This window comes from Peromyscus leucopus, chromosome 10 (assembly GCF_004664715.2).
Source record: "Peromyscus leucopus breed LL Stock chromosome 10, UCI_PerLeu_2.1, whole genome shotgun sequence".
NCBI lineage: Eukaryota > Metazoa > Chordata > Mammalia > Rodentia > Cricetidae > Peromyscus > Peromyscus leucopus.
In genome coordinates, this window is record NC_051071.1 from 70,942,831 (window position 1) to 70,969,001 (window position 26,171).

Consider the following 26,171-nt stretch of genomic DNA (forward strand, 5'->3'; position numbering starts at 1 on the left):
TTTTTACCTGACAGTTTTACTATGACACTAGATACAGTAGATTTTTAGGGAAAAATGCCATTTACAGTATCATTGTGAACCATTCAACTATTGATCCAGTCACTGATATCTAGAAGACACCATAATCAGGTTATTTACAACAACCACATCATCAGTTGCTTTTGTAAAACATCAGCATCATGTTTTAAATGTTGTGGTTCTGGATGCCCAGCTGGGGCATACCCAGGTGCCCGCATGTTTGCATGGGAGGAAAGGCTCCACTTGCCCTCAGCTCAAGAAGCAGAGCTTGTGCTGTGCACGGGGTGTGTGAGCGGTGCCCAGGCCATTGCACACAGACACCTCAGTGTTGGACCTGTGATGAAAGTTTCTGAGAAATACTTTTGTTCCAAACCATTAAGTAATGTAACGCATGTAAAACACGTAGAGTGCCTGGCACCTTACAAGGACTCAGTGGTTCACTATTGTGACAGTAATGGTTATTACAATAAAATAATAAAATCACCATCATTCCATTTTTTGAAGAAAAAAAAAAGTGTGTGTGCCATCATTTTCTGGTCTCTATGTCTGTCTAGCAACTGTTCTGTTCTCTGACCCCAGATAAGTTTATTAGGGTGCACAATATATTGGGGGACACAATATCACCACAGTCTTTAGCAACCAATAAATGAGGAGATATTGGGCATAGGTTCAGAAATTTTAACTAACTTTAATTGTTTGCATTCTAAATGTTTGCCATTCAGACTTGCACAAGGACTTGAAGGAACACAGTATGAGTTATTGAAATGATTCCTGACATTAATGCTGCTGTGTCAGTGACTAGGTACATTATCTTTCACCATTGCTTTGAAAAACACAGAATGCTCCTGATTCAGCTACAAAATTAGTATCCTTTATCAAATTTATCCCTCCCTCTTCATTACCCCACCTAACACTGTGTGATTTCTGTATAGCAACCATGAATTTGTTCTACTCTTTTATTATTATTATTGTTGTTGTTGTTGTTGTTAAGAGATTTTCTATTCACTTTACATACCAACCACAGATTCTCCTCTCCTTCCTCCTCCTGCCTCCCAGTCTTCTCCCCCAACCCACCCACCCCCATTCCCACCTCCTCCAAGGCAAGGTCTCCCATGGGGAGTCAGCAGAGCCTGGTACACTCAGTTGAGGCAGGTTCAAGCCCCTCCTCCCTGCACCCAAGGCTGCACAAAGTGTCTCCTCTTAACATTTCATAAATGCTATAATTAAATATCATGCTTTAGTTCTAATCAAACTTAATGCAATAAAAGTATAATTTTTTTGATATTAAAGGGAATCTCAAGCTGGTCCTGGTGGAAGACATTACATTTTTCAGCACTCAGGCGACTGAGGCAGGGATGTTAACTGAAGTTTGAAGCAAACCTGTGTTTCTTAGACTCTGACTTAAAACATAAAATGAAGTAAAAATAAAGTGTTAAAATTATTATCGTTTCAGTTATAATAGATTTACAGGCTGAAGTAACTAAGTTTGGAGAACCCTCAAATTCCACTCCATATGGACACAAGTTGAGGCTACTTCCTCTTGCTGCCGCCGTCGTTCCACATCTCAATGAATGTTGAGTGGTCTTTAAACATAGTGGGAAGACACTGATCATGTTTGTGCAATGCCGTTTTGGTAACTTTGAGAATGGCCCCATGGGTGCATATGCTTGACTGCTGGGATCCTAGTTGGTGGACTGTTTGGGAAGAATTTGGAGGAAGACCTTGTTGGAGCAGCTGTGACACTGGTCTGTCAGTTTCTTGCTTTTTCTTTCTCCCTGCAGATGTGAATCAGGATGTAAATGATTAACTACTTCTTCGGTGCCATGCCTGACTGCGTGCTGCCTTGCTCCTGCCTTGATGATCATGGACTAGTCCTCTAAAACTGTAAGCAAACCCTGGATCAAACGTTTTCTAATACAAGATGCCTTGGTCATGGTGTTTTTTCTTTTTTTCCCCCACAACAATAGACTAGTGCTGTGGGATGGTCTGTATGTCAAATTGCTCTGATTGGTCAATAAATAAAACACTGTTTGGCTAGTGGCTAGACAGGAAGTATAGGTGGGACTAACAGAGAGGAGAAAAGAAAGAACAGAAAAGAAGGGAGTCACTGCCAGCCGCCACCATGACAAGCAACATGTGAAGATGCTGGTAAGCCATGAGCCATGTGGCAAGGTGTAGATTTATAGAAATGGGTTGATTTAAGATATAAGAACAGTTAGCAAGAAGCCTGCCACGGCCATACAGTTTGTAAGCAATATAAGTCTATGTGTTTACTTGGCTGGGTCTGAGCAGCCTTGGGACTGGCAGGTGACAGAGATTTGTCCTGACTGTGGCCAGGCAGGAAAACTCTAGCTACAGAATAGTAACTAAGATAGCCATGAAGAGTCACATCTAGTTTATTATTTTCCACAGCCATACTATCAGCCTTCCATCTAAAGTCACTGTGAGTCCTCAAGTGAGAAGCAGTGTGTTTCACTACTTCATTTGCTGAATAATGTTGGATCTTGTGGTGATATTGTGTTCCCCAAAATATTGTGCACCCTAATAAACTTATTTGGGGTTAGAGAACAGAACAGCCACTAGATAGACATAGAGGCCAGAAAATGGTGACACACACACCTTTAATCCTGTCACTTGGGGGGCAGAGATCAATCCAGATCTCTGTGAGTTTAAAGCCACACTGGAAACAGCCAGGCATGGTGACTCATGCCTTTAATCCCAGGAAGTGAGCCTTTAATCCCAGGAAGTGATGGCAGAAAGCAGAAAAGTATATAAGGCATGAAAACCAGGAACTAGAGCCTGGTTAAGCCTTTAGGCTTTTGAGCAGCAGTTCGGCTGAGATTCATTTGAATGAGGACTCAAAGGTTTCCAGTCTGAGGAAACAGGATCAACTGAGGAATTGGCAAGGTGAGGTGACTGTGGCTTGTTCTGCTTCTCTGATCTTCTAGCATTCACCCCAATAACTGGCTCTTTTAAGATTCGTGCTACAGTATCTTCATTCTGATACCTGATTTCAGAGGAAGAGCCAGTATATGGAGATATAAGAATTTAATTCCAGTGAACTAATCAAAAACGCTCCCATAAAAATTACCAATAATTGGCTGCCTCTGAAGTAGTAGCAAAAACCAAGGTAATGAGTCCTACCTTCAGCCTTCCAGGATAGCTGCTGACATGGTAATACTTTATTCTTGAACCACATTAAGATACCTGATATTAAAGTCTAATTTATATATGATATTTTGATCATAGTAATCATAATAGTTTAAGTTTGCAAAATAATTTTAAAATTATATGGAAGAAAAACACAATATCCTGTCTCTCTACTGCTTATTTTTTTAAAGCTTCCATTCTTAATATAGCCTTAAAGGAAGAAGTTAGTCAAAGACACACATTCAATGAAGTAGTTACTTTTCAGAATAATTTTCATTCTTATGCCTTTAATTGTACAAAAGGGAGGTGTTGTGGATACAAACTGAATAATTTTGAGTTGCTTGAGCACTCATTAATCATAGCACAGTCTGTCATTCATTGACTTCACATAGTTACCTGTTATAACCAACTAAACTCCACATGTACCAAAATATACCATAAAACCTTGTTTGAAATAAATCTTTCTGACCAGCTTTTTGCTTGCTGTTTTTATTTGCCCAGATATATGGAATGTATAGTAGAATAAATGAAAGATTAAGTCAGGCATTCTTGATACTATACTCATATTTCCGTCATCTATACCCTAGATAAAATAGTAAATAATATTAAAAGGAATTGGAGATTTGTTCAATGACCTTAGATTCCTAAGGTGGGGGTTGAACATTCATAATGCCAGAAAGTATTATTAAAGAAATTAACAGAAAGTAAGTGTTGTCTTCCTTTTTGTTCTGTCTATTTTTCATTATACAACTTGCTTCCAAGCAATAGACAACTTTAACTGCACCACAGGGACTTGCACAGCCAGGTCAGTAACCACAGGGGTGGCTTTCCCAGGCTCTAAGGAAACAGTGAGCTAATAGGATGTTGTGCGCTTTGCATCAACTCATAATAATGGGATATAGATGGGAGCATAATACTGTTTTACAAGTATCATTGAAGAATGATGATAAAGATATGGTCCGTGACTGTTGTGAAGTCCCAAATACATGAACAAACAAGTCTTGCTGCTAATCCTTCCAATAAACTAAATAGGTCTGTCAAATAAAAGAATTGAATGCTCTGAATAACCCATATGTGCCATAGGTCAGGCTTTAGAGATAACCAAAATTATATACTAAAACAACTCATTTCATTTACTACAGATTTTGAAAAAATATTTTACACTCATAACTGCTTTTTGAAAAGTGGAGTCAAATTTACATGGAAAACAACTTGATACTGGAAACAAAGCTTCCTAAACCTGATTCCTAAAGATACCTATTTCAGTGAAATCCAGATGCTAATATTTTTTTTATTTCAGAAATTCACTCTACTTATACTGCAGAGACACTAGCCAACAGTATCAGCAACACCCAAAGATCAGAGTGTTTGCATCTGTCCCAACTGTTAGAGTAGTTTCCATCAGTGAGGAATAACATTAATTCTCACCATGTTCTTGCTGTGTGGAATTCCTAACGTGAATTGGTTCCTTTAATATAGGGAGTCAAGTTTGGAACTATAAAGAACTCATATGCAAAGTGACACAATTATTCGTATCTTCAGACAAAAAAAAATAAGCTCACTGGAAAAAAGTGGAAGCCACAGAGAAGTGAGCATTACATGATTCATACATGCTTTGGTATCAGTGTTTTTAGCAGTATTATGCCCTATGTTCTCTGAGTTTATAGTATTTTTTTCTATTAAGCTAGCAAAAGTCTTTATATAGTACAGCCAACTGAAATTTGGCATATAAATGAATAATAAATGATAACATAATTACCTATTTGTATCACTGCAATGTTAGCACATCTTTTTGAAACTATTCTTACAAATACAATATTTTAACATTCTAGGTAAAATAGTTTTCTTATACTGTAACTATTTAATATTAAAAATCTGGACAAGACTTAAATTGTTTTAAATGTAAAACCTAACACTGAATCTATACCTCATATTGTAATCTTTCTTTATGTTAGGGTATGAGGTTATTTCCAAAGAGTACACATTTGGGTAAATCAATGAACAAAGGAATTATGAACTACACACAGGCAAACAAACATGTATACACAGACACATGTTCACACACACACAGAGATAAGATACGGCCATACACACATGTATGCACATAGACACACAGAGAGAGACAGAGATAAGATGGGCACACACATACATAGAGAAAGAAAGGGAGAAGGAGAGACAGAGACAGGGTACAGAGATAAAACGTAGACACATGCATACCTAGAAAGAGACAAAGACAAAGACAGAAATAAGACAGAGAGAGACAGACACCTACACAGAGAGACTGAGAAAGATAGAAACTGGGACAGAGATAAGACAGACTCAGAGATAAGAAAGACACACACACACACACACACACACACACACACACAGAGTGACAGAGAAGGAGAGACAGTGACACACACACACACCATTCACCTTCTGGTCATCTTTTGGTTCTTTCCTTGGTTCTACAATTAGTGAACATTTGCTTTTCCACATGAGACACTGTTCAAAACAGTTAAGAGTTTTGTGAAACTTTATTCACTCACTAAGATGCTGTCAGTAAAGTGTCTCAAATCTTTTTAAATAAATTATGAAGATGATTTATGAAATTAGTGAATACATATTTTCCATCTTTAAACCTTAATATCTAGCTCAGACATTAAAAATGATAGTATGTTAACCATCAAAACATGGTGCTCTCATGAGTTACTATCTACCTAATCAATAGAATGAATGCAGAAACTAATTCTTAAAAATAGAAACCAAGAAGAGAGAGAATAATGGCATCATGTATGATGGATTACACAAGGGCCAGCCATTGTACTGAGTATCAAATGATGGTTTCATGTAGTGCTTATGAAACGTTAATTCAATAGTTAGTGCACATAGCATGAGGAAGACATAGGGAGGGGCAGGAGATTTAATGGCTTACATGTCTCGTAGTAATGGCAGAACCATAAATTGTTTCTGGATTAGTATAATTAAGTATTTACATATTAGCTGTATTGCTGCTGAGGAGATAGTCACAGAAATTAGTAATTTGTATCAAACATAATATAAAAATAAAATCATAACTGAACATATGTTTCCATAAGTCCTATACTTCAAACAATAATGGAGATCAATTGAAACATATCTAATTTAATAATATGAAGAGGAATGAGTCTTACTTCTACTTGTAAACTTAGTGATTATCTCTATAATTTAATAATTTTGTTCAATTAAGTAAAATATTCTTGGCCTAGGCCTGCTTCACACTAAATAAAAACAATTGCCTAAGTTCAAGTTTTGACATATTTTTAAGATTATACCATTTTTAACTAAAATGCACAAGCTTTTCTTGTTGTTTTTCTAATAGTCAACACTTTTTAAATACTTAAGTTTCAAAGTATCAACCAGCATTAAACGGATTAAATGTAAATGTATATTTGAGCCATCAGGCAATGGTCTCAGTGGGAAGGGGGAAAAATAGATCTTTCGAGGGAGGCAGCTCTCACACGACTCTCACAAACAAAGAACATCACCTCCAATATCTAATTTCGAGTGTGTTCACTTCATGGCAGCTATATTGATTCAGTTCAAAAAGTGGCCACCCTTCTGGACGGTAATGAGAGGTTTCATGCTGTACTACTTGTACAGAGTTTTTAAAATCATTAGCGTTAAGACGAACACAAAGGGTAGAAAGGAGCGTTTCCAGAAATTTGCCCAGAACACTATAGGAAAAATTTATGTGACTCCTCTCGGATGCTATGGGAAAGACTTTCTGCGGAAAAGTGTATTGAGGTATAATATCACAAAGACAACGATGGCTAGGATACAAAGGACAATTCCAGCCTTGGCAGTTGGGGCCATCATTTTCTGCATTAGTGTAAGCTGGAAGAGCATAAAGGGAAAACGAGCAAAGGAAAAGCAGTGAACGGCGAAAGCCTCAAATCTTCATGTGAGTGAGGAGGCTTGAGCCTTCCCCCTTCCCCTGCTGCCTTTAATGGAAATAATCAACAGGAATGCTGGATGATTACAGTATATTTTTTTCTCTGTGGGAGAGGGAGATTATGTACTCAGAACCATAAAGCATTTGCTTGCAAAATTAATTCAAATTGACTTGCACAGGAGCACTGTCACATGAATTGAAAACAGCTGAAGGATTCTTTTTCTTTTTTTTTTTCTTTCTTTTTTTTTTTTTTTTTTTTTTTTTTTTGGTAAAGGATCATGATAAACAACAATCAAACCACATGGAAAAATACCTGCTGTTTGGGCCTCAGGGACTCCTGGGAAGCTCCGATTTATTTAGCATCTTTATTAATGAATGGGAAGATGAAAGTTTAAAGGAATCATCACATCTACTTCTGGAGAATGATGCAAATGCCAATGAGAAAAAAATCACTTTATTTTTACTTTAAAATGTAATTTCACCCTAGACATTTTCTACATGGACTGTACCTTCTTGTGGACAAACATCTTGACAGACATAAATTCCTCCAAATTGCAAAATAAAGGAAAGGAAAATATTAATACTCAGCATGAAACAAATAGAGATTATAGTGGATAAAAGTAGTTTAGTAAAAGTAAATATAAAAGACCTTCATATCACAGGTGAGGGAGACAGAACGTATTTAATTCCTTAGAAATTACTTGAACATTTTTTCCCCCTGGAATACTTGGGTCCTGAGTCTAACAACTGGGAAAGAAAATCCAAAGAAGAAACAATTTAGCGAAATTACGTGTTGGACAGGAGGCCTTACAAATTATGAGTATGGAATCCATATATATTACCCTGTGTAGATAATAAAATAGGGGAAGCTTTACTTGGGGTGGGGGTGGGGGAGTAGAAATTTGCACAGTATGATCTGCAAAAGGATGAAAGAGAGTTCCCCTCATTGGGATTGAAAGATTGAAATTTTAGGTAGCCAGTTGCAACTGGACTAAGGAGGAAGCAATCACAGAAGATAATATAGATAAAATTCATTTCTCGGCTTATTTATACGTATCATTATAATGGGGGAAATGTGCTTGGGGTTTTGCTGCATGTGAAAAAAAAATGGGCAAGATTCCACATTGACTTCAAACACACCACCAGTGACCCCAATGAACAACGGTATGCATATATCACAACGTTCCTTTGCGGGACTGCAAGTTGACATCTGTTAATTTATTCTGCGTGCTTGCACACATAAAACACCCCCTACAGCATTTGTCTCCTAGGCAGAAATAAAGTTGGACATTTTAAAGAACTTTCCTCATAATTGCTAAGCTTCCATGTGGGATATCTAAATGCAAAATCTTATGCCTTTTAAGTCAGAATATGCCTAATGATTGTCTTGAATTCCTTAAATTATTTATCTTAATTACCTTATGGGGTGGGTGTGGTTTTTCTCAACTATAATAAATACTTAGCAACTTTGGATCAGGCGAGTTCTTCATTACATCAGCGTTTGCATTATATGTTAGAATAGTCTTTCCCCTTAGAACACTTTCCTGTCACTGTCTATAAAGGAAGGGCTTTTCTATATATATACATATACCAATGTGGTCTTGTTTTGCACATTTCATCACTAGTTTGATCTTTAGCATCTTCCATGCTTGGTCAGTCCTCAGGACATGCTGCTAGATTTAACACAGTTCTGCAGGACCCAAAGCCAAAGTGAGGCCCTAGAGAAACTTATCATGATCAAAACAAAAATGTAAGATCTTAGCTTTGTCCACGTGATTCTCCCAATTCTTGTCTTTAATTTGTGGGATATGTGTGACACGCTTTTTTTTAATTAAAAACTGAACATGCAAATAAATAGTTCGGTACAAGATCTTCCTGAGTCAGAAAAAAAACATCATGTAGACCAATAGAATTTGGATCACAGTTCACTTTGCATATTCTGATTATTTTCAGTTTTAAAGATGAATAATGATCAGCAGTTCCAGAGAAATCAGAAAGTAGGAAAGAGTGAAACAAAAAAAAGGAAAGCCATAACCTTTGTTTTTAAATAACTACTATGTAAATTTATTCCTTCTTTCTTTTTCTCTAGGCAGACCATGAAAGTCTACCTCTACTTAAAAAAAATGTGATTTAATTCAATATCTACATTCTTCTTAAAATGAGTAAGTTATTATCAAATACCATAACAACCCCTCAATGCAAAGAAATAGAATAAATAAAAAATAATAGTGATGTTTATTCTTTTTGATGATGAGAAGAAAATCTAGCAAAATAAAAGCAGACGTTTCAATGCAACTCTGAGATCATGCTCATGGGAATCCGGAGGCTTCCACACCGTGTGCTCCAGGAAGTCTTGAGAACCCTATAGGGAATGACTAATTCCACCAAGCACAGGAGGCAGGTGTATGCAGTGAGCATCTCCAACAACAGGATGTGGAAAATAAGAGTGATGGAGGAATTCCTAAGACATAAGAGCATAATCTGTTTTTAGCAAACATCCTGGCCATTAATTTTATTCTCCTAAGAGTAAGCCTTGGAAACTGTTGCTAAAAATTTCCTGGAAACAACTATGTTTCCACCTATGCTAAGTCTATATAGATTAATCAATAGTAAATGTTCCAGAAGGTGACTAAAGTGCCTGAAATGTAATTAAAGTGAAGCAAAGTACAGCTTCATTAAGTGAAATGACAAGCTAGTGAAGTTATGAATGGGAACTTTGCAGTCCAAGCACAGGAAGAGAGGAGCAGACTTGCCATTGGGAGTAACTCATCAGCAGTTTCAAGTTTCTTTGTTATGGGAGACTTGGGTGTTGAGTGACCTCAGTAGCACCAAGGGCTTGAATTTAATGGCAATACTTACCCTCCCTTAGCCTTGCTTTCCTCATCTACAAAACAAAATACTAAGTGCATCTCTGTCCATTTCCCTAGTTAAGTTTTAATATCACTGACACCTTCTCATGCTGAAGGCACGGCTTTATCGTAGACTGAATTTAGACAAGAAATGACACCACATTGTGAAATACACAAAATACAAACTGTTTCAGTGACTTGAGATCCTGGGATCTCTGTGATACTTCTGAACACCTATGTCAGGGAAAGACAGGCCTAGAAAATATTCGATTACCAACTTTTTTCCCTTTGATTGCTTGCTTTCAAAACCATGAGTTCCCTTTGGCTCCAGAATGACATGAATTCTATTCTTCCCTGTTCTGAAGTGCCTATAAGTGTGACATATTCTCAGTGCCAAGCAAATGCTGTTAAATTAGTAAGCACAGAAAAGTAGCTTAAAAGTTTCTGTGGCTTGATATCTGACAGTATGTCAAGACTCATATGGGGGGGAAGAAGATGGGAAAGTTTATGTCGGGGGAGTAGAGACTACAATGCTATGAAATAATTTGTATAATAATTGAAAGAAATGATAAGATAAAGATATATTTAGAAGAAAAAGGAAGAGAGGTGATGTTACTATCATGAAAACACACACACACACACAAACACTTAGAGGCATGGATTATTATATAGGCAATAGCAAAATATGTCTGCTAAATACAATGACCTGCCCTAATTAAAGAAATGGAGTAGAAGGAAACTATCTCAGTATGTAACAACAAAGATATTGTGGGATATTTGTTTATGCTGTGTGAAGATGTGTCATTGTGATTGGTGGAATAAAAATCTTAACAGCCAATAGCTAGGCAGAAGAGGTTAGGGAGGACTTTTAAGCAGAGAGAGGAACTTGGGATGAATCTAGGTGAGCAAGGGAGAAGCCAGCAAGACATGGAGGGACTCAGACACACAGAATGCAGGAAGGTAAAAAGCCACACGGCTGAACATAGATTAATAGAAGCAGATTACTTTAAGTTATAAGAGCTAGTTGGAAACAAGTGTAAGTAAAGGCCAAGCTTTCATAATTAATAAATTGTCATTATTTGGGAGATGGTGGTCCCAAAAGCAAGTTTGACAAGAAAGTCCAACTATATAAAACGTTTTGAAAAATTAAAGTCTTTCCTGGAAAAAGAGGAAACAGTGAAGTGTGTGCAATGTCAAAGAGACGGTTACAATTTGCTAAAGGACAGAAGAGTCCCTGGTAGAGAGTGAGCAACACAGAAGAATGTGTTCAGTTTTTCAATCTGACTTCTCTATTCTGTGTGCCCTGTTGGGGGCATGGAATACTTCTAGCTTTAGCTTTCTGAAACCTATGAATCAACTGATACTAGACATTCAGGTTTTTTATGAGATCTTCCAACTTTTAGGCACTGAAATAAATTGGTATATATAATCTGTGTGTGTGTGTGTGTGTGTGTGTGTGTAATTGTGTATACACACATATGTAACAAATATATATATATATAAATATACCTATATATGTATACATATATACACTAACATACAAAACTGTATGGCCTGGTGAACATATTAGTATGATGTCAACAGAAATGCAAGAGAAGGTCCAACAATGTTTACTAGCTGCCAATACTTAAGTTTATTCCAAGTCATACTTGTTTAGTACTTACTGCAAAACTAGATAGAGCTTTATAATTTATCTTCAGTTTTAAAATACAAAATATAAAGTTGTTTCTCCAGTAAATGTTTATTGACATAAACTGAGCTGTCTTAGAAACACTATAGAAGATTAAATATGAAATATTTATATTATACTAGGATCTTACAGTATAATAAAGAATATAAAAAGATATAATGAGGACAAATTATTGTTTCTGAAATGTATTTAGGATATCTGTATGAATACAATGATTGGACAGCAGTATTCCTCTTAAAATTTTGCCCAATTAGCCCTACAAATGGTGGTATGCTTTATCAATCTATATATCTTCAACCAAATATACATGGAATTGGCAGTTTACATTGTATAGTTTTCAATTTCTACAACACCAATTCAAAATATGATAATTTAAAGCAATTGATGTATGAATAATATTTAAAGTCACTTGTGTACATGTCTGCAAGTACATGTGTATGTACAAGTTAGAGGTTGATGCCGATATTTCTTAATTGCTCTCTACCTAATTGTTTGACAGAAATTGTTACACTGAAGCTGTAGTTGACAGATTCTCCTAGATTGGACAGCAAGCCCCAGAGATCTGGAGTCATGTGTTGTCATAACCAGTTTTATATTTTCTTTTCTTTCTTTCTTAATATAATTTAATTGGGAAATATTAGGTAACACCTTCAAACAGATCCATTTGTCCAGGATTTTGACACATTCACAGATATAATTTTGTTGGTAGGTGTCATTATGATAATATTCTATAGAAGTACATTTTTTTTTTTTACTGAAAATAGATTCTGTTCTTTTAATATATTCTGATCGTGTTTTCACTCCCCAAACTCCTCCCAGATCCTCACCATCTTCCCACCCACTTACATGCACAGTTTTTCTCTCTCTCATTTGAAAACAGTCAACTAAGAAACAAACAACAACCCCCCCAAATAATCCCAGAATAGAACAAAATGAACAAACAAGCAGAAAGAGTAAAAGAAAAAGCCCATAAAACACATTCAGACACAGACACACACACAGAAATCACATAACAACACAAGTTGGAAAGCAAATTATATAGGCAAAAGAAGGAAAGCCCAGATAAAGCATTATGAGACCAAGACTCTCTATAAACACCTTTGTGTTTGTTTGGTGTTGGTCATCCACTGCTGGGCATGAACAACTCCCTTAAGTGTGGTTTTATACCCAGTGAGACTCTGTTGGAGAAATTCTTTTCTATGTGAGCATTTATTACTTGGAAATAGCTCCACGGTTAAGAAGGGGGGCTTGTGTTTACTTCCTGCCACAGCACTGGGACCTCATTTGGCTTATACCCGTGCTGGTCCTGTGCATGCTGCCACAGTGTCTGTTACTTCATATGTGTATCAGTCCTGCTGTGTCTAGAAGGTGTTGTTTCCTGGGTGTCTTCCAGCCCCACTGGCTTTTACACTCTTTCTGGCTCCTCTTCCACAAGTTCCCTGAGCAATGCAGGGAAGGATTTGATGGAGACAACCCATTTAGCACTGAGTGTTCCGATGTCTCTCACTCTCTGCACACTCTCTCATTGTGAGTTTCTGTATTTGTTCCCCTCTACTGCAGGAGGAAGCTTCTCTGATGATGTGCCTAGTTTAATAAAATGGGTGTTGGGGATCTGAACTCGGGTCCTCATAATTGAATAAGAAGCACTTTGATGACTGAGACATTTCTCAAGTTCATTTCTCATGTCTGCAAAACACATAAAGCATGTGTACCCCTATGTGTTTATCCTCCATGCTCCAGTAAAAGTATGTGTTTATCCTGGAATACAGTCATGAACCACAGAATAAGTATCTGGTCAAGGAGGGTCTGCAAATATGACTATGGTCCATGCATTGAACTGTCCAGTAGCATCAAATTCAGCTCAGTTTTAGTAAGTAAAATGCTGTCACTATGACAAAATTGAATACAGCATCCCTTAGGCTGTATCTCTGTCATCAAGTGATGCATGGCTGCATTATATCAAATCACAAAATTATGCTATAAATAAACCATTCTCAAATCAATTATTGTTCCTTAAAATAAATTTGCACACTTAGGGAAAGCATATAATTTATCACTTTTTATGTTTCTATCAAATTGAAATAGGGGAGATGAAAGACAAAGTTTGAGAGATGCTAGTATAGTTCTCTCTAAAAAAAAAAAGCACTCTGTCTTTTCATAACCTATTTCTGGGATGTTTCCAGTAAAAATATTTCTGATAATTTATATTATTTAGACTTATTTAATCAGAGAAAGTGCTAATTTATCTTTAAATTAAATTTGCTTTTGCTGGTTATATAAGTCTTGCTAGAAATTCTTGTCCTCTTTTTTGGCATTCAAATACACTAGAGATTAACTATGGCATCATGTTTTTATTAATGAATGATTAACTCTTAGCATTACTGAATATTTCCTATATGTGGTGAGATGTTTCACAAAGGTTATTTTCACAAAGTTCTCTCTGGCTTTGACAAATTAAATCTATCTTACGGACCTCTTGGAGTTGGTTTTACTTATGTTTGTTGATGAATATGTGTTTTGTTTTATTTCAAATATGAGATTATACCAATTAATTAATCTTCACATATTGGCCCTGTCCCCTTTGGCCACTTGTGTCCTTTTCCATTTTCCCTCTTTCAGTTTCTCAGACAGGATCAGCTCTGTTGTTCTATTTCCATCTTTGTTCTCCTTTTCTTCTTCCTGACCACATCTGCTCTTAGGCATGTGTGGTGGATTCTTTATTTCAGGCTTTACATTTATACTTCTATATAATCTGCTTTCTTATAAGATAATCTCTGTTAATTAGAGATTAATTAATTAGATGAGATAGAATAATTGTAGTTTCTTTAATCTTGTAGTCTCACATTTTCTTTTAGTCTTTCTATCTTTTTTAAATTGCTTGTTAAAGTTACAGTCTTCACCTACTAATTCAATCCTGGGGATTCTCAAAATAATTTCTATCAATTACTTTTGTCTTCACTTTTTATAATGCATGTGCTCTCTTTAGTTTTGTGCTGAAAACTAGGCACTTTAAACACACTGTTGGCATTTGGCAACTTAGATTGTTCCCACATTCCAGGGTTTGTGGTTTATTTGTAAAAACACCATTCTAAACTAATTCTGAACCTGTTGACACATTCATTCAACATTTATCCAAGTAACTGTGTTTGTTTTCTTTTTGTACAGGATCTCAAGGCCATTCACAGGTGACACTTAAATCATTCTCAGGTCTTAATGGAGCATACCTAGATCCTTGACAAGTGCACAAACCTCCTCTTCAGCATTCCAGAAGTTTTAGTTTCCAACAATTTTACTGAATGGCTACTTCAGTATTTATACCAAACTTTACCTATGAGTTTCTAGATATTTGCCTATCTTTCTAACACATGCCAAGCTGAAAAATAATTTGACTAAAAGTGTTCAAATTCAAATCTAAGTCAGTCTTCTAGGAACTTAAGAGACATCAAATAATGACAGTTCTTTGCAGTTGGGAACATGAGCTATTTCCTGTCTTTCTCTACTTTTCAGGTGCCTAGTCAGTGGGTGCTTTTCATGATACTGCCTGGATTCAGGTTTTTTAGAACTTCTTTGGAGATGGTCAGGTGGAAGCAATACAGGATTCAAACCTTTCTCTTCTTACAAAAATGAGCTTTTGTTTTGTTTTGTTTTGTAAATAAATGTTCTCTAGGTTACTGTCAGACTGTGCTTCATTTCTAGACCTTGAAAACATTGATTCTGACAATCTTTTCCAATATTGCTAGGACTTTCATGGAGGAGGAAATCATTAGAGCCCCATATTCTATGGCTTTTTTGACATCATTCCAATGACTTATATTTCACACAGTATGATATTGCATATATAAATATAAATTCCACAACCTATTTAGATTCTATTAAAAACTTGTACATTTCTTCCTATACTCATTTAGACTGTAAACACTCATTTTATTTAAAATAATAATATCACTTCTATTATCTTGCATATAAATGGCACCTAACAAGAAAAATGCAATTAAAGACTTCACACACATTCTTTCACTTGTAAAACAACATCAAAAAATCACTAAATTTCTCTAAATTAATTTCTCTGTCTTCAGGATACATAGTTACAGGCTATCTGTGTCAAGGAAAATATGATACATAAAAACATACAGTCATCCTAAAAATAATGAATATGATTTTACAATCTAGAAAAGAAACTAGTATTTTTACAAAAATGATAATAAAAAACAAAGTAGCATGATATTGTTAGAATGTTGGTAAGAGCCTGGTCCTTATACAAAGTCCTTTGTTTTCTATAAAGAAATGGTACAAGAAATTAAGCCATGCCTCCCAAAGTTCCCAGTCATAAGAGTAACTACAACATCATATTTATACTCACCCTGACATATACTTTCAACACTCTGTTTTAATAAGTTTTCAATTGAAACAGTATCAAAGGACAAAACTAAAACCAAAGGGAATAAAATACTTTCTAAGGGCTGTAAAAGTGTAATTTTAAAATGCATTTTCATCATATTTTCAAAAAGGACACTTGATATACTTATTAAATAAAACATTTTTGGTATGTATAAAATACCACTATATATATATATATATATATATATATATATATATATATAGTAAACACACTCAGGGATAATAACTTTCAGAGAATTTTATGAGAGCAAAAGGGATGAAATGGAATATATGAAGGTTAATATGGCACAATTGATTTCATTATATTAACAGTCATTTCATCTGTCTCACACATCTTTTCTTGTTACAGATTCTAACATCTGAACAATATTGGTTTTTACGTTGTATTTGTAAGTTCAACTATAATTTGAAATACCAAATTAATTTGAAGTTGCTGAACTGTCTAAAGCTAGATGAAATAAGGAGCTTAGCACACAATTAGGAAATTTAAAAATTAATATATCCTATATTATTTTTCTTAAAATAACTTTCTTAGAAAAGGGTTGTCTTAGTTTGCTCCCTGTTGCTGAGATAAACACCATGGCCTGGAGCAACATGGGAAGGAAAGAGTTTATTTTGGAGTTTATCACACTCCCTGCAAAGGGCAGGAACCCAGATAAGACCAGAGGCAGGGGCCATGGATGAAGGGCCTTCCTCTACATGGATTGCACAGCTTGGTTACTTACATCATGTAAAGCCACCTGCAGGCAGGAGGCACAGCCCACAGTGGGCTGCGTCCTCCCAAATAAATCAACAACCAGGAAAAATCCTCAGCTGACATCCCCACCCATCAATCCCGGTAGAGGCTATTCCTCAGCTGTAGTTTCCTCTTCTCAAGTGACTCTAGCTTGTGTCAGGATGACCACCATTCACCAGCACAAAGACTAATTAACTCAATTATTTTTTTCATTAACTGGAAGATAATCATTGAAATATTTTGGATAATTAGGTTGCTAGCACAAGACTTGTTAGAGTATTCTCTTGCTTAAAGTTGTTTCCATCTCATGAGAAATGTGTTTGTGTGTGTGTGTGTATATATACATGCATACATGTATGTATATAAACAAACACATTTCTCATGAGATGGAAACAACTCATGAGATGGAAACAACAATATATATCACACACACACACATATATATATATACACACACACATATATATATATATACACATATATATATCACATGTTAAATTAATTGTTTATATGAACGTTGAAGTAAAATTGATTGATAGATTTAAACACCTTGAGTATAATTTAAAAACAAATGACTGAAAAATTTGGTAATTTAGTCAAGATAATTGAGTATAATGTTAACTTGTAAAATTTAAGATGTCAAACTATTAATGTTGCAGGTTAATAAAAATCTCAAAAAATTAAAATTGTTTTATTATAAAATTGTGAAAAAAAATAAATTCTTCAGAGTCACATGATGACACTATAGAACAATATTTAATTTGGGCTTTCATTTTCTGATAAAACTCTTGTGAATTTATTTGGAAAGCCGATCACGTGCTGCTCTTCTAATTGTACTGCTGTGTTACTATTGTTAGCAATAGAAATTCTGTTAGGTATGTATAGTCTTAAAATGATATCAAATTTTCCTCTCAAAGATTTTGCTTCAATATATTTCAGTAAATAATTTAATGAATATTAACCACAAAATATTCTGGCGAAATATTCTTTTCTGAAAAGTTTTCAGCGAAGAAAAATCCATAATTTGAGAAGAAATTTGCGAATGGTGAAAAGACTGATGGCCTGACTTGTTTTTAGCCTGAATGGAACTTAACGGAATTTCTTGGAATGCTTTCAACTTTTTCTAAAAATGAAATAGAAGATGAGTTGATCTCTATGTACACGAACATTGCACACAGATGTCAGTTACGTTTCCTCCGCACCTTAACTGAGAGAGTGGCAAAGCAGCGCGTTTCCTAGGTGCTGAAGTAAAACATTCTTCCGAGAAGAAATGCTGAGAGAAAAGTATGTGTCTGTTATCTAGTCACTGAAAACCCTTCCTGGGTGGTGAATTTGTTGTCAGGACTAATGTGAAATCCCTCCATTCCCCACCTGAAAGAAATAGCTGTCCTTTCTTGACAAATATGTCCAATTATATTTCAGTCTTACTTCTGTAGCCTGGAGGCTATGTACTTAGCTGATGTTTTATGGAAACTTTCATAAAAACTTACCCCATTTTTTGGAAAAGCAATCCATCCAAGGTCCCCCATGACAGTGCGTGAATCCAATAAATTCACTGTAAAAAGAAAAAAATCAAAGTGAGTACATCCCCTATTTCACACCTATTGTGACGCACACTGTGTACATTACCAACATTAGATTATGTTTTCATTATGATGACTACAAGAGTTACAAAGTATCATTATCATGAAAGAGAATAGTGGGCTTGTAATATATGAATGGAGAATTGTAACAAAAACATTTAAACTATGTATAACCCTAAATACTGTTGTTATCACATAAGAGAAAAAGCACAAATAAGATGAAAAAGATGGTCTTGAAAAACAAAACAAAACAAAAAAAACCACTTGGAGTTGACATTAATGTTCAGCCTTAAAAGTTATAGCTAAGCATGTTTTGTTTTTCCTCAAAAACCTGTCATGAATTGGCAAATAATTGCATTAAGTGACAATAAACGTTTCATAAGCATATTTAACATTTTCATGATATAACTAGAACCTTCAATACAAGTGAAAAATTTAATTAAAAAAGCAAATCTGTATATTTTTACTCAAGATGAAAAATCTAGCAATTCAAAGCTTATTGCTATATTTAAGTCCTGTGTATCCTCAGATGTCTTCTTAGATACAACCAGAGTTTAAAATGTGCCTCAAGCTGAATTTTTAGATACTTTATGTCTTGAAGTCCTAATATATTTAGAAATCCCAAGATTGATATGAATTTCATCATTATAAAGGAACCACCAGATAAGTGCACATACTGACATTGACTCATGTTTTCATACACACTGTGCTTATATTCTGTCCTTGGGGAAATAAATCAACTTTAAGGGTACGGTTCAGTTAAATAATTCAGGTATGGATATTTGGGGTTTTGTTTGTTTGTTTGTTTTTAACATCTGTTTCTCATGAATTTGTCTAAGCTACAATGTAACTGAACCATTTTAGTGGAGCTTGGTGCATTGACCAGAAGAGAAGCCATATGTATTATTTATTGAAACTACTTATACCACAGGAGTCAGTATTTTGAGAGCCCGTCAATTTTAAAGGGATTATTATATCTGCAAGTGTAAGCTTGAAGTACCAAATAAACAAGAGTTGATAGGCAAGGGAATGAGTTATCAGACTATATTTAGAAAGTAAGGGAAAATCACTATGAGATAGAGAGAATAACAACCTAAATTGGAACTTTGGATATTTTCTAAAACTTGTGTACACTTAAAATATAAATTAGATTTATTGCACACTAGTGAAATATAATGAGAAAATATACACATGAAAGCGTGTATCCATAAATCAATTTAAAACATATAATAGCATTAGCTAAGTAAAGTAAGTCAATCACCAAATTGTAGAAAGCACAGGACTTGCTAATTATCACATACTCATCACTTTTCATGAGTATAATTTTTGTCTATTTTCATAGTTCTATAAACATAAATGCAAGTCATATGTTCTTTTTATCATTTTTAACCTATGTTAATCATGCTGGCCTCATATTGTTTGTAGAACTGTTAATTCCTTCAAGGAATGATGCCTTTACTGAAAAACAATACTTTAAAGAAGAAAAACAAAACAAACAAATCACAATTGTCCTGCTACCCTGACCACATAAGTCCTGTCAGACATGGCATTACATCGACCTCTTCAGTAAGAGCCATGCTCTTCATTTTACTTTATTATTGGCTTTTCTTGTCTCCGTGGGAATAAGGCTACATTAAACATAAATGTCCTTGTCCTCCTTTCGGTGTATCTGGGACACTAGGGCTCTGTCTAGACATGACTAAATGCCAGGGGAGTGAGCACTTTAATTGTTATGTTTATTCATTTTAATGATTCTTTTGATTTATCTTTGATATTGAGCAACAGTATGCCTGTGTAGTTGAGATAAACTCGCTCATATAATCAAACTGAGTGTGTTACTGTGTTGTAGTCAGATGAGCGTCAACCTGTAGTCCAAATGGATGTCTGGACTCTAGGAACTGATAACTAGCAGAAGCTGTAGCCCTCACCGGCCTCTGCCTGATTTGTAGCTTTAGACGTTCATTACTAACGACAGACCTCCAATGTCTTCAAGCTTTGGTTACTGCCACCTGAACCAACATTAGTCTACATTTATCTATACTGCTGTTTTGGTGTTCAAAATGTATGTCAAGTGAACTAATGGCCTTTTGACCATTAGTGTCTGAATCAGCACTAGCTTAGCTGTTAATTCAAATTTGAAAGGGTCATCATTGATAGTTGAATATGCTACAAATATATACAACAATAAATAAAGTAGGAATCTGTAATATTACTAAATGTTATTTTTGTGAAAATGCAGTCATTAAATAAACAGATAATGTATTTGATGAGAAATCCATACATCTCACTTCTCAAAACTCTCTAAAATCATCACTGTCCTTCCCTTTCCTAAATATGAGTGTGCTGTTATTATTTCTCAGTGTCCTGATATCACCCAGTTCTTATCACTTAAACTGAGTTGTTTTATCCCCTTAAAAGAACACAACATGTATTGCAGAATACGTGGATTTTGTTTCCATCACCTATCTCAGACAGATCATATAAGCCTGTAACTCCGGATCATCGGATGACATCTTCTTCTGGCCTTTGCCAGGACCTGCCTTCACATGTACATAATTACACACACACACACACACACACACACACACACACACACACACACACAGAGAGAGAGAGAGACAGAGAGAGAGAGAGAGAGAGAGAGAGAGAGAGAGAGAGAGAGAGAGAGAAACTCACACATATACATATGCAGATAAACAATAAATTAAACCTTGAAAAAACCCACAATCAACAACTCAAGTGTATACACCAGGCTAAGCTCAAATTTTCCATAATTGTATAACTTATGAATGAACCATCCTGTCACTGAACTGATCCAGAGGGTGTGTCTGAATCAGCATTCAGTAGTAGTTACTTGGAGTTGAGGAGGCCAAACATATGGCCAACCAATCCCCCCAAACTAACAAAGATCTGAATGAAAAAATAATGACTTCCAAGTTCCAATAGCTCCAAGGTTGACATGCTCTTACATTTATCTATTGATATTACCAAAAATTTCTACTTTACATTTGTTTTATAGTGTGTTACAGGGATAATATCCCTTAACAGAAATTACCATATTTGGAACCATTCCTTATAAAACAAAACAAAATAAATCCTTGTGTAAGATGTAAACTTAATAAAATGATAGGAGCCTAATTTACAAAAATAAAGCAGATTAGCCTATCCAAGCAATTCCCCTAGATTATGTTATACAAAATTGGTGTAATTATGATGGACATTCTTACACTTTAATAGTTTCTCAATATTTATGATGGAATATATGAAAAATACTTTCAATAATGTCATTAATGCCTCAATTTCCACACACACACACACACACACACACACACACACACACACACACACCAATTTTAAAGCAGTATTAAAAACAACTAAGAAGTACACAGGGTGCACAAAAATGTGAATTTTCAAAAGTTAATTTCCCAGTGACTTTAACAAACTTATTAAAGAGGGGATTGGCAGTAATAGAGTGCAATTTCTCAGTGTCTTCTTTGCTACAATTACAGTAATTAAATTGTTCCGAACAGTATATATGCATGTTGTAAATTACAATGAATACACAATGAGTATTGATCTTCATTGTACAACTTAATTAAAACTTGTCCGAGAGAAGCCACTAATGAATATAATTAGAGGAAATGTTTGATACCACAGTTACTTGGAAAGCATTAATTAGATATCAGATATTTTGTGGAAAATGTTTTTATTTTGTTATTTATATTTTAAAATGAAGCCACACAATGATACTGAAAAAAAAAACAAAACCCTTCAAGGTCATTTTAGAACTCAACTATTAGTCATATAATTATGAGGACGTTGGGATGATTGGTTAGCTAATCAGTGATAAGGAAATTATTTCTTCAGGAGAATAAGCCCACAGGGATGGAAAAGTATGTAATCTACTGCAAATTCCTAGTCAATGCTCAAAGGGGGAAACACCTCACTGATATTGCGATTTTTAAAGTGCTTTCTAAAAACAGTTTTACTTTTATTCCTGTGTGGGGTGTGTGTGTGTGTGTGTGTGTGTGTGTGTGTGTGTGTGTGTGTGTGTGTGGTGTGGTATGTGGTGTTTGTGTGGTGTGTGTGTGGTGTATGTGTGTGTGGTGGTGTGGTGTGTGTGGTGTGTGGTAGTGTGTGTGTGTGTGGTGTGGTGTGGTGTGTGTGTGTGTATGTGTGGTGTGTGTGTGTGTGTGGTGTGTGGTGTGTGTGTGTGTGTGTGTGTGGTATGTGAGGTGTGTGTGGGGTGTGTGTGTGTGGTGTGGTGTGGTGTGTGTGTGTGTGTGTGTGTGTGTGTGGTGTGGTGTGGTATGTGGTGTGTGTGTGTGTGTGTGTGTGTGTGTGTGTGGTGGATGTATGTGTGGTGTGGTATGTGGTGTTTGTGGTGTGTGTGTGGTGTATGTGTGTGTGGTGGTGTGGTGTGTGTGGTGTGTGGTAGTGTGTGTGTGTGTGGTGTGTGTATGTGTGTGTGTGTGTGTGTGGTGTGTGTATGTGTGTGTGTGGTGTGTGTATGTGTGTGGTGTATGTGGTGTGGTGTGTGTGGGGGTGTGTGTGTGGTGTGGTGTGGTGTGGTGTGTGTATGTGTGTGTGTCGTGTGTGTATGTGTGTGTTGTGGTGTGGTGTGTGTGTGATGTGTGTGGTGTGGTGTGGTGTGTGTGTGTGTGTGTGTGTGTGTGTGTGTGTGCGCACGCGCCTGCATGCCCTCATGCTCACTAGTGCAGAAACATTTGTGTAGTGCCCATAGAGGCCTGTAGAGGGCACCAGATTCTATGAAGCTGAAGATAGAGGTCATTTGTGGATTTGTCATGGGTGCAGAGAACTGAACTTGAGTCCTCTGCAAAACTAGCATGTGTTCTTAACTGCTGAGCCATCGATGTCTCCAGCAGTCCTGGAAACTTTTCAATCAGTAAATATATAAGTGTTGGCCAAAAATAGAGCCTAACAGGAACTATTTCTTTTAATTGTAAGTATGTTTTAGTTTCATTTCTAAATGATTAATTTAAATTATTAATTTCAGTGTTTCATGTAACAAGAAAATCTTTTAAATAATTTCTTTTCAAAGAAGACAGACAATCACAAATTTATTTTTGATGACACTAACAAACACAGGTAGAACAAGCATTATCAAAAGAGACTATGTTTTATACGATGAAGTCCTCAAGTTCATGAGTTCCGACGAGCTTGGTTCTGTTATCTCTGTAGATTTCCCCATATTGATCTTGACCACCTCCACCCCCCTGCCCCCTTGCTCATAGAATCCCTCCTCCCTCTCTTCAACTGGATTCCCAGAGCTCAACCTGGTGCTTGGCTGTGGATCTCTGCATCTGCTTCCATCAGTTACTGAATGAAGGCTCTGTGGTGACAGTTAGGGTATTCACCAATCTGATTACTGTGATAGGCCAGTTCAGGCACCCTCTCCACTATTGCTAGTGATTGAATCTGGGGTCATTCTTGTGAATTCCTTGGAATTTCTCTAGCACCAATTTCCTCCCTAACCCCATAACGTCTCCCTCTATCAAGATATCTCTTTAATTGCTCTCCCACTCTGTCCCTTCCTCAGCTTGACCATCCTGTTCCCTTATGTTCTCATCCCTATCCTCCCCTCTATTGGCCCCCTTTGACCCCAGTTTACTCACGGAGAACTTTAGACCAATAGCTGTGGAACCTGCATGGGACCGGACTAGGCCCTCTGCATATGGGAGACAGCTGTGTAGCTTGGTCTGTTTGGCCCCTGGCAGTAGGATCAGGATCAATCCCTGGTGTATGAGCTGACGTTATGGAGCCCATTACCTACGTTGGGATGCCTTACTCAGCCTTGATGCAGGGGGGAGGGACTTGGTCCTGCCTCAACTGAATGTACTAGGCTTTACTGACTCCCCATGAGAGCTTTGTGCTTTTGTAGGAAGGGTTGGGGTGGGGGTGGGTGGATAGGGGAAGTGGAAGGCTGGGAGGGAGTGGGAGGAGGGATGAAAGAGGGATCTGTGGTTGGTATGTAAAATGAATAAATTTTTTTTTCTTAAAAAAATTCATACATTCTAACTACTAGAGAGAAATACCAAGTAAAAAATATGATCTTTTTTTGGTATAACTTTCAAATATCCATAACTTGTTAAGTACCATTCAATGGTACTTCATTTTATTTAACGTAATGCTGACATGAGTCTGTAAGACCACAAAAATATTTTGGACTACTCAGGGGGAAAATAAAGACAACAACAACACAGGAATGAATATATTTTCTGTCACTGAACAGTTAAATGACAGATGAAGGACATCTGACATCCTCATCATCCATCTCTGGTAGCAAGGCCAGAAGAAAATGTATGATCCCTGTGAATAACAAGGACAATCCCGTGCAAGAAGGCATATTCATGCTTTGCTACTGTTCCTTTCCTTTCATGATTTTCACATTAGCAAATACTTATAATGCTAGTTAGACCTCTACTGCTCTGATGGTTTAAGGGGGAAAAAAATGTCAATTAGTAGCAGATAGGATAGCATTCCTTTTCTCTAAGGGCATAGACTTAAAATTCCATAGGGTGCAATATGTATTTGATGAATGCTTGCTTACTGACTTCCATTTACCAATATTAGAAAGGCACTGCATTCAATTACAGCACATATTTAACTAATCTGTGGGGACAAACACCACATACACAGCTGTCCAGCCTTTCTCTATGGCCCCATTCAGTACAGATGTGATTTCTGACTTCAAGACTTGACTTTATAGTTTATCAACTGCTTTGGGGGACACAAAATAGCCAACAAACATAAGTGAAGAGGAAATAGACAAGTGTTTCTCATTGAAAATTTAAATTTGTAAATTGGGTAAAAAGGTTCATTACTGGTGAGGGGCATTACATTGATTTCTGATACCTTCCTTTGACTTGAAGACAGAAATTCATAGCCATACATAATCTCATGGATAATGAGTGGAAGTGGGTTGGTTTCTTCTCATTAATTCTCATCAGCCCATTAATATGAAAATAATATAAACTAACAAGATATTTACTGATACATGTGAGATGCTACACAACATAATATATAAGATCTTTCATACACTCATCTTAGAATCCCTCCAGGATGTTCACCAGGAACATTGCTGTCTTATAATCCTGTTCAGAACCCCAGCGTGGAAACAAGGAGTAAGAAAGCATGGCACTGTACATGAGGTCTTAGTGACAGACTATGAGCACTAATGATTGCTCCTGAAATCCCACTCACACCTAGACACACTTGGCTTACTTCCACTACTGGACAACAAGTACCATCAAATAGATCAAGTCCACTCTAACCTAACAGTGGCCTCAAACGTCAGCATTACCCAACAAGCACATATGTGAGTAGTTAGTCCTCTTGTTCTATTAGTGAAACTGTTTCTAACTACATTTATCTGCTTTACTTTTAATTTAACTTAATTTTTAGTTAGCACACAAAATAATAGATTTCTTTGAAAATGTACTCACAGTACAACTACAGATAATTAAATTTGTGAATAGTTATACAGTATTATAGTGATTCTTCATTGTCCAGTTGACTGGATTTGGATTCACCTGAAGATCTACACCTATGGGTATATCTTTTAGACATATGTTTATCAAAGTGGGAAAGAGCCAATCGGAATGTAAGTGGACCAATCTCATGAGCTGAGGTCCAGATCTGAATAAAAAGTGTGAGTGCATTTTCAATGCCTATGTTCATGTTTAAAGAGTTGAAAAAAATACTTTCTGGTCTTTCAAAAAACAGATTTCTTTATGTCATGTTCATATATATTTAGTTTCACCTGATACTCATCCAAAAGAGACAAGATCCTTTCTCTGGTCCCTCCTTCTCT

At 36.1% G+C, this 26,171-nt stretch overlaps 1 protein-coding gene across 7 annotated transcripts in view; it reads right to left on the minus strand.

Moving 5' to 3' along the window:
- The window catches only part of Epha5 (EPH receptor A5), a 353,466-nt gene that overhangs the window by 306,082 nt on the left and 21,213 nt on the right, over positions 1-26,171 (minus strand). For all 7 annotated transcript variants that reach the window (XM_028893691.2, XM_028893555.2, XM_028893477.2 and 4 more), the window contains exon 2: positions 18,245-18,309. In XM_028893691.2, the coding sequence (XP_028749524.1) occupies positions 18,245-18,309 (65 nt within the window). The remainder of the gene's footprint in view (positions 1-18,244; positions 18,310-26,171) is intronic.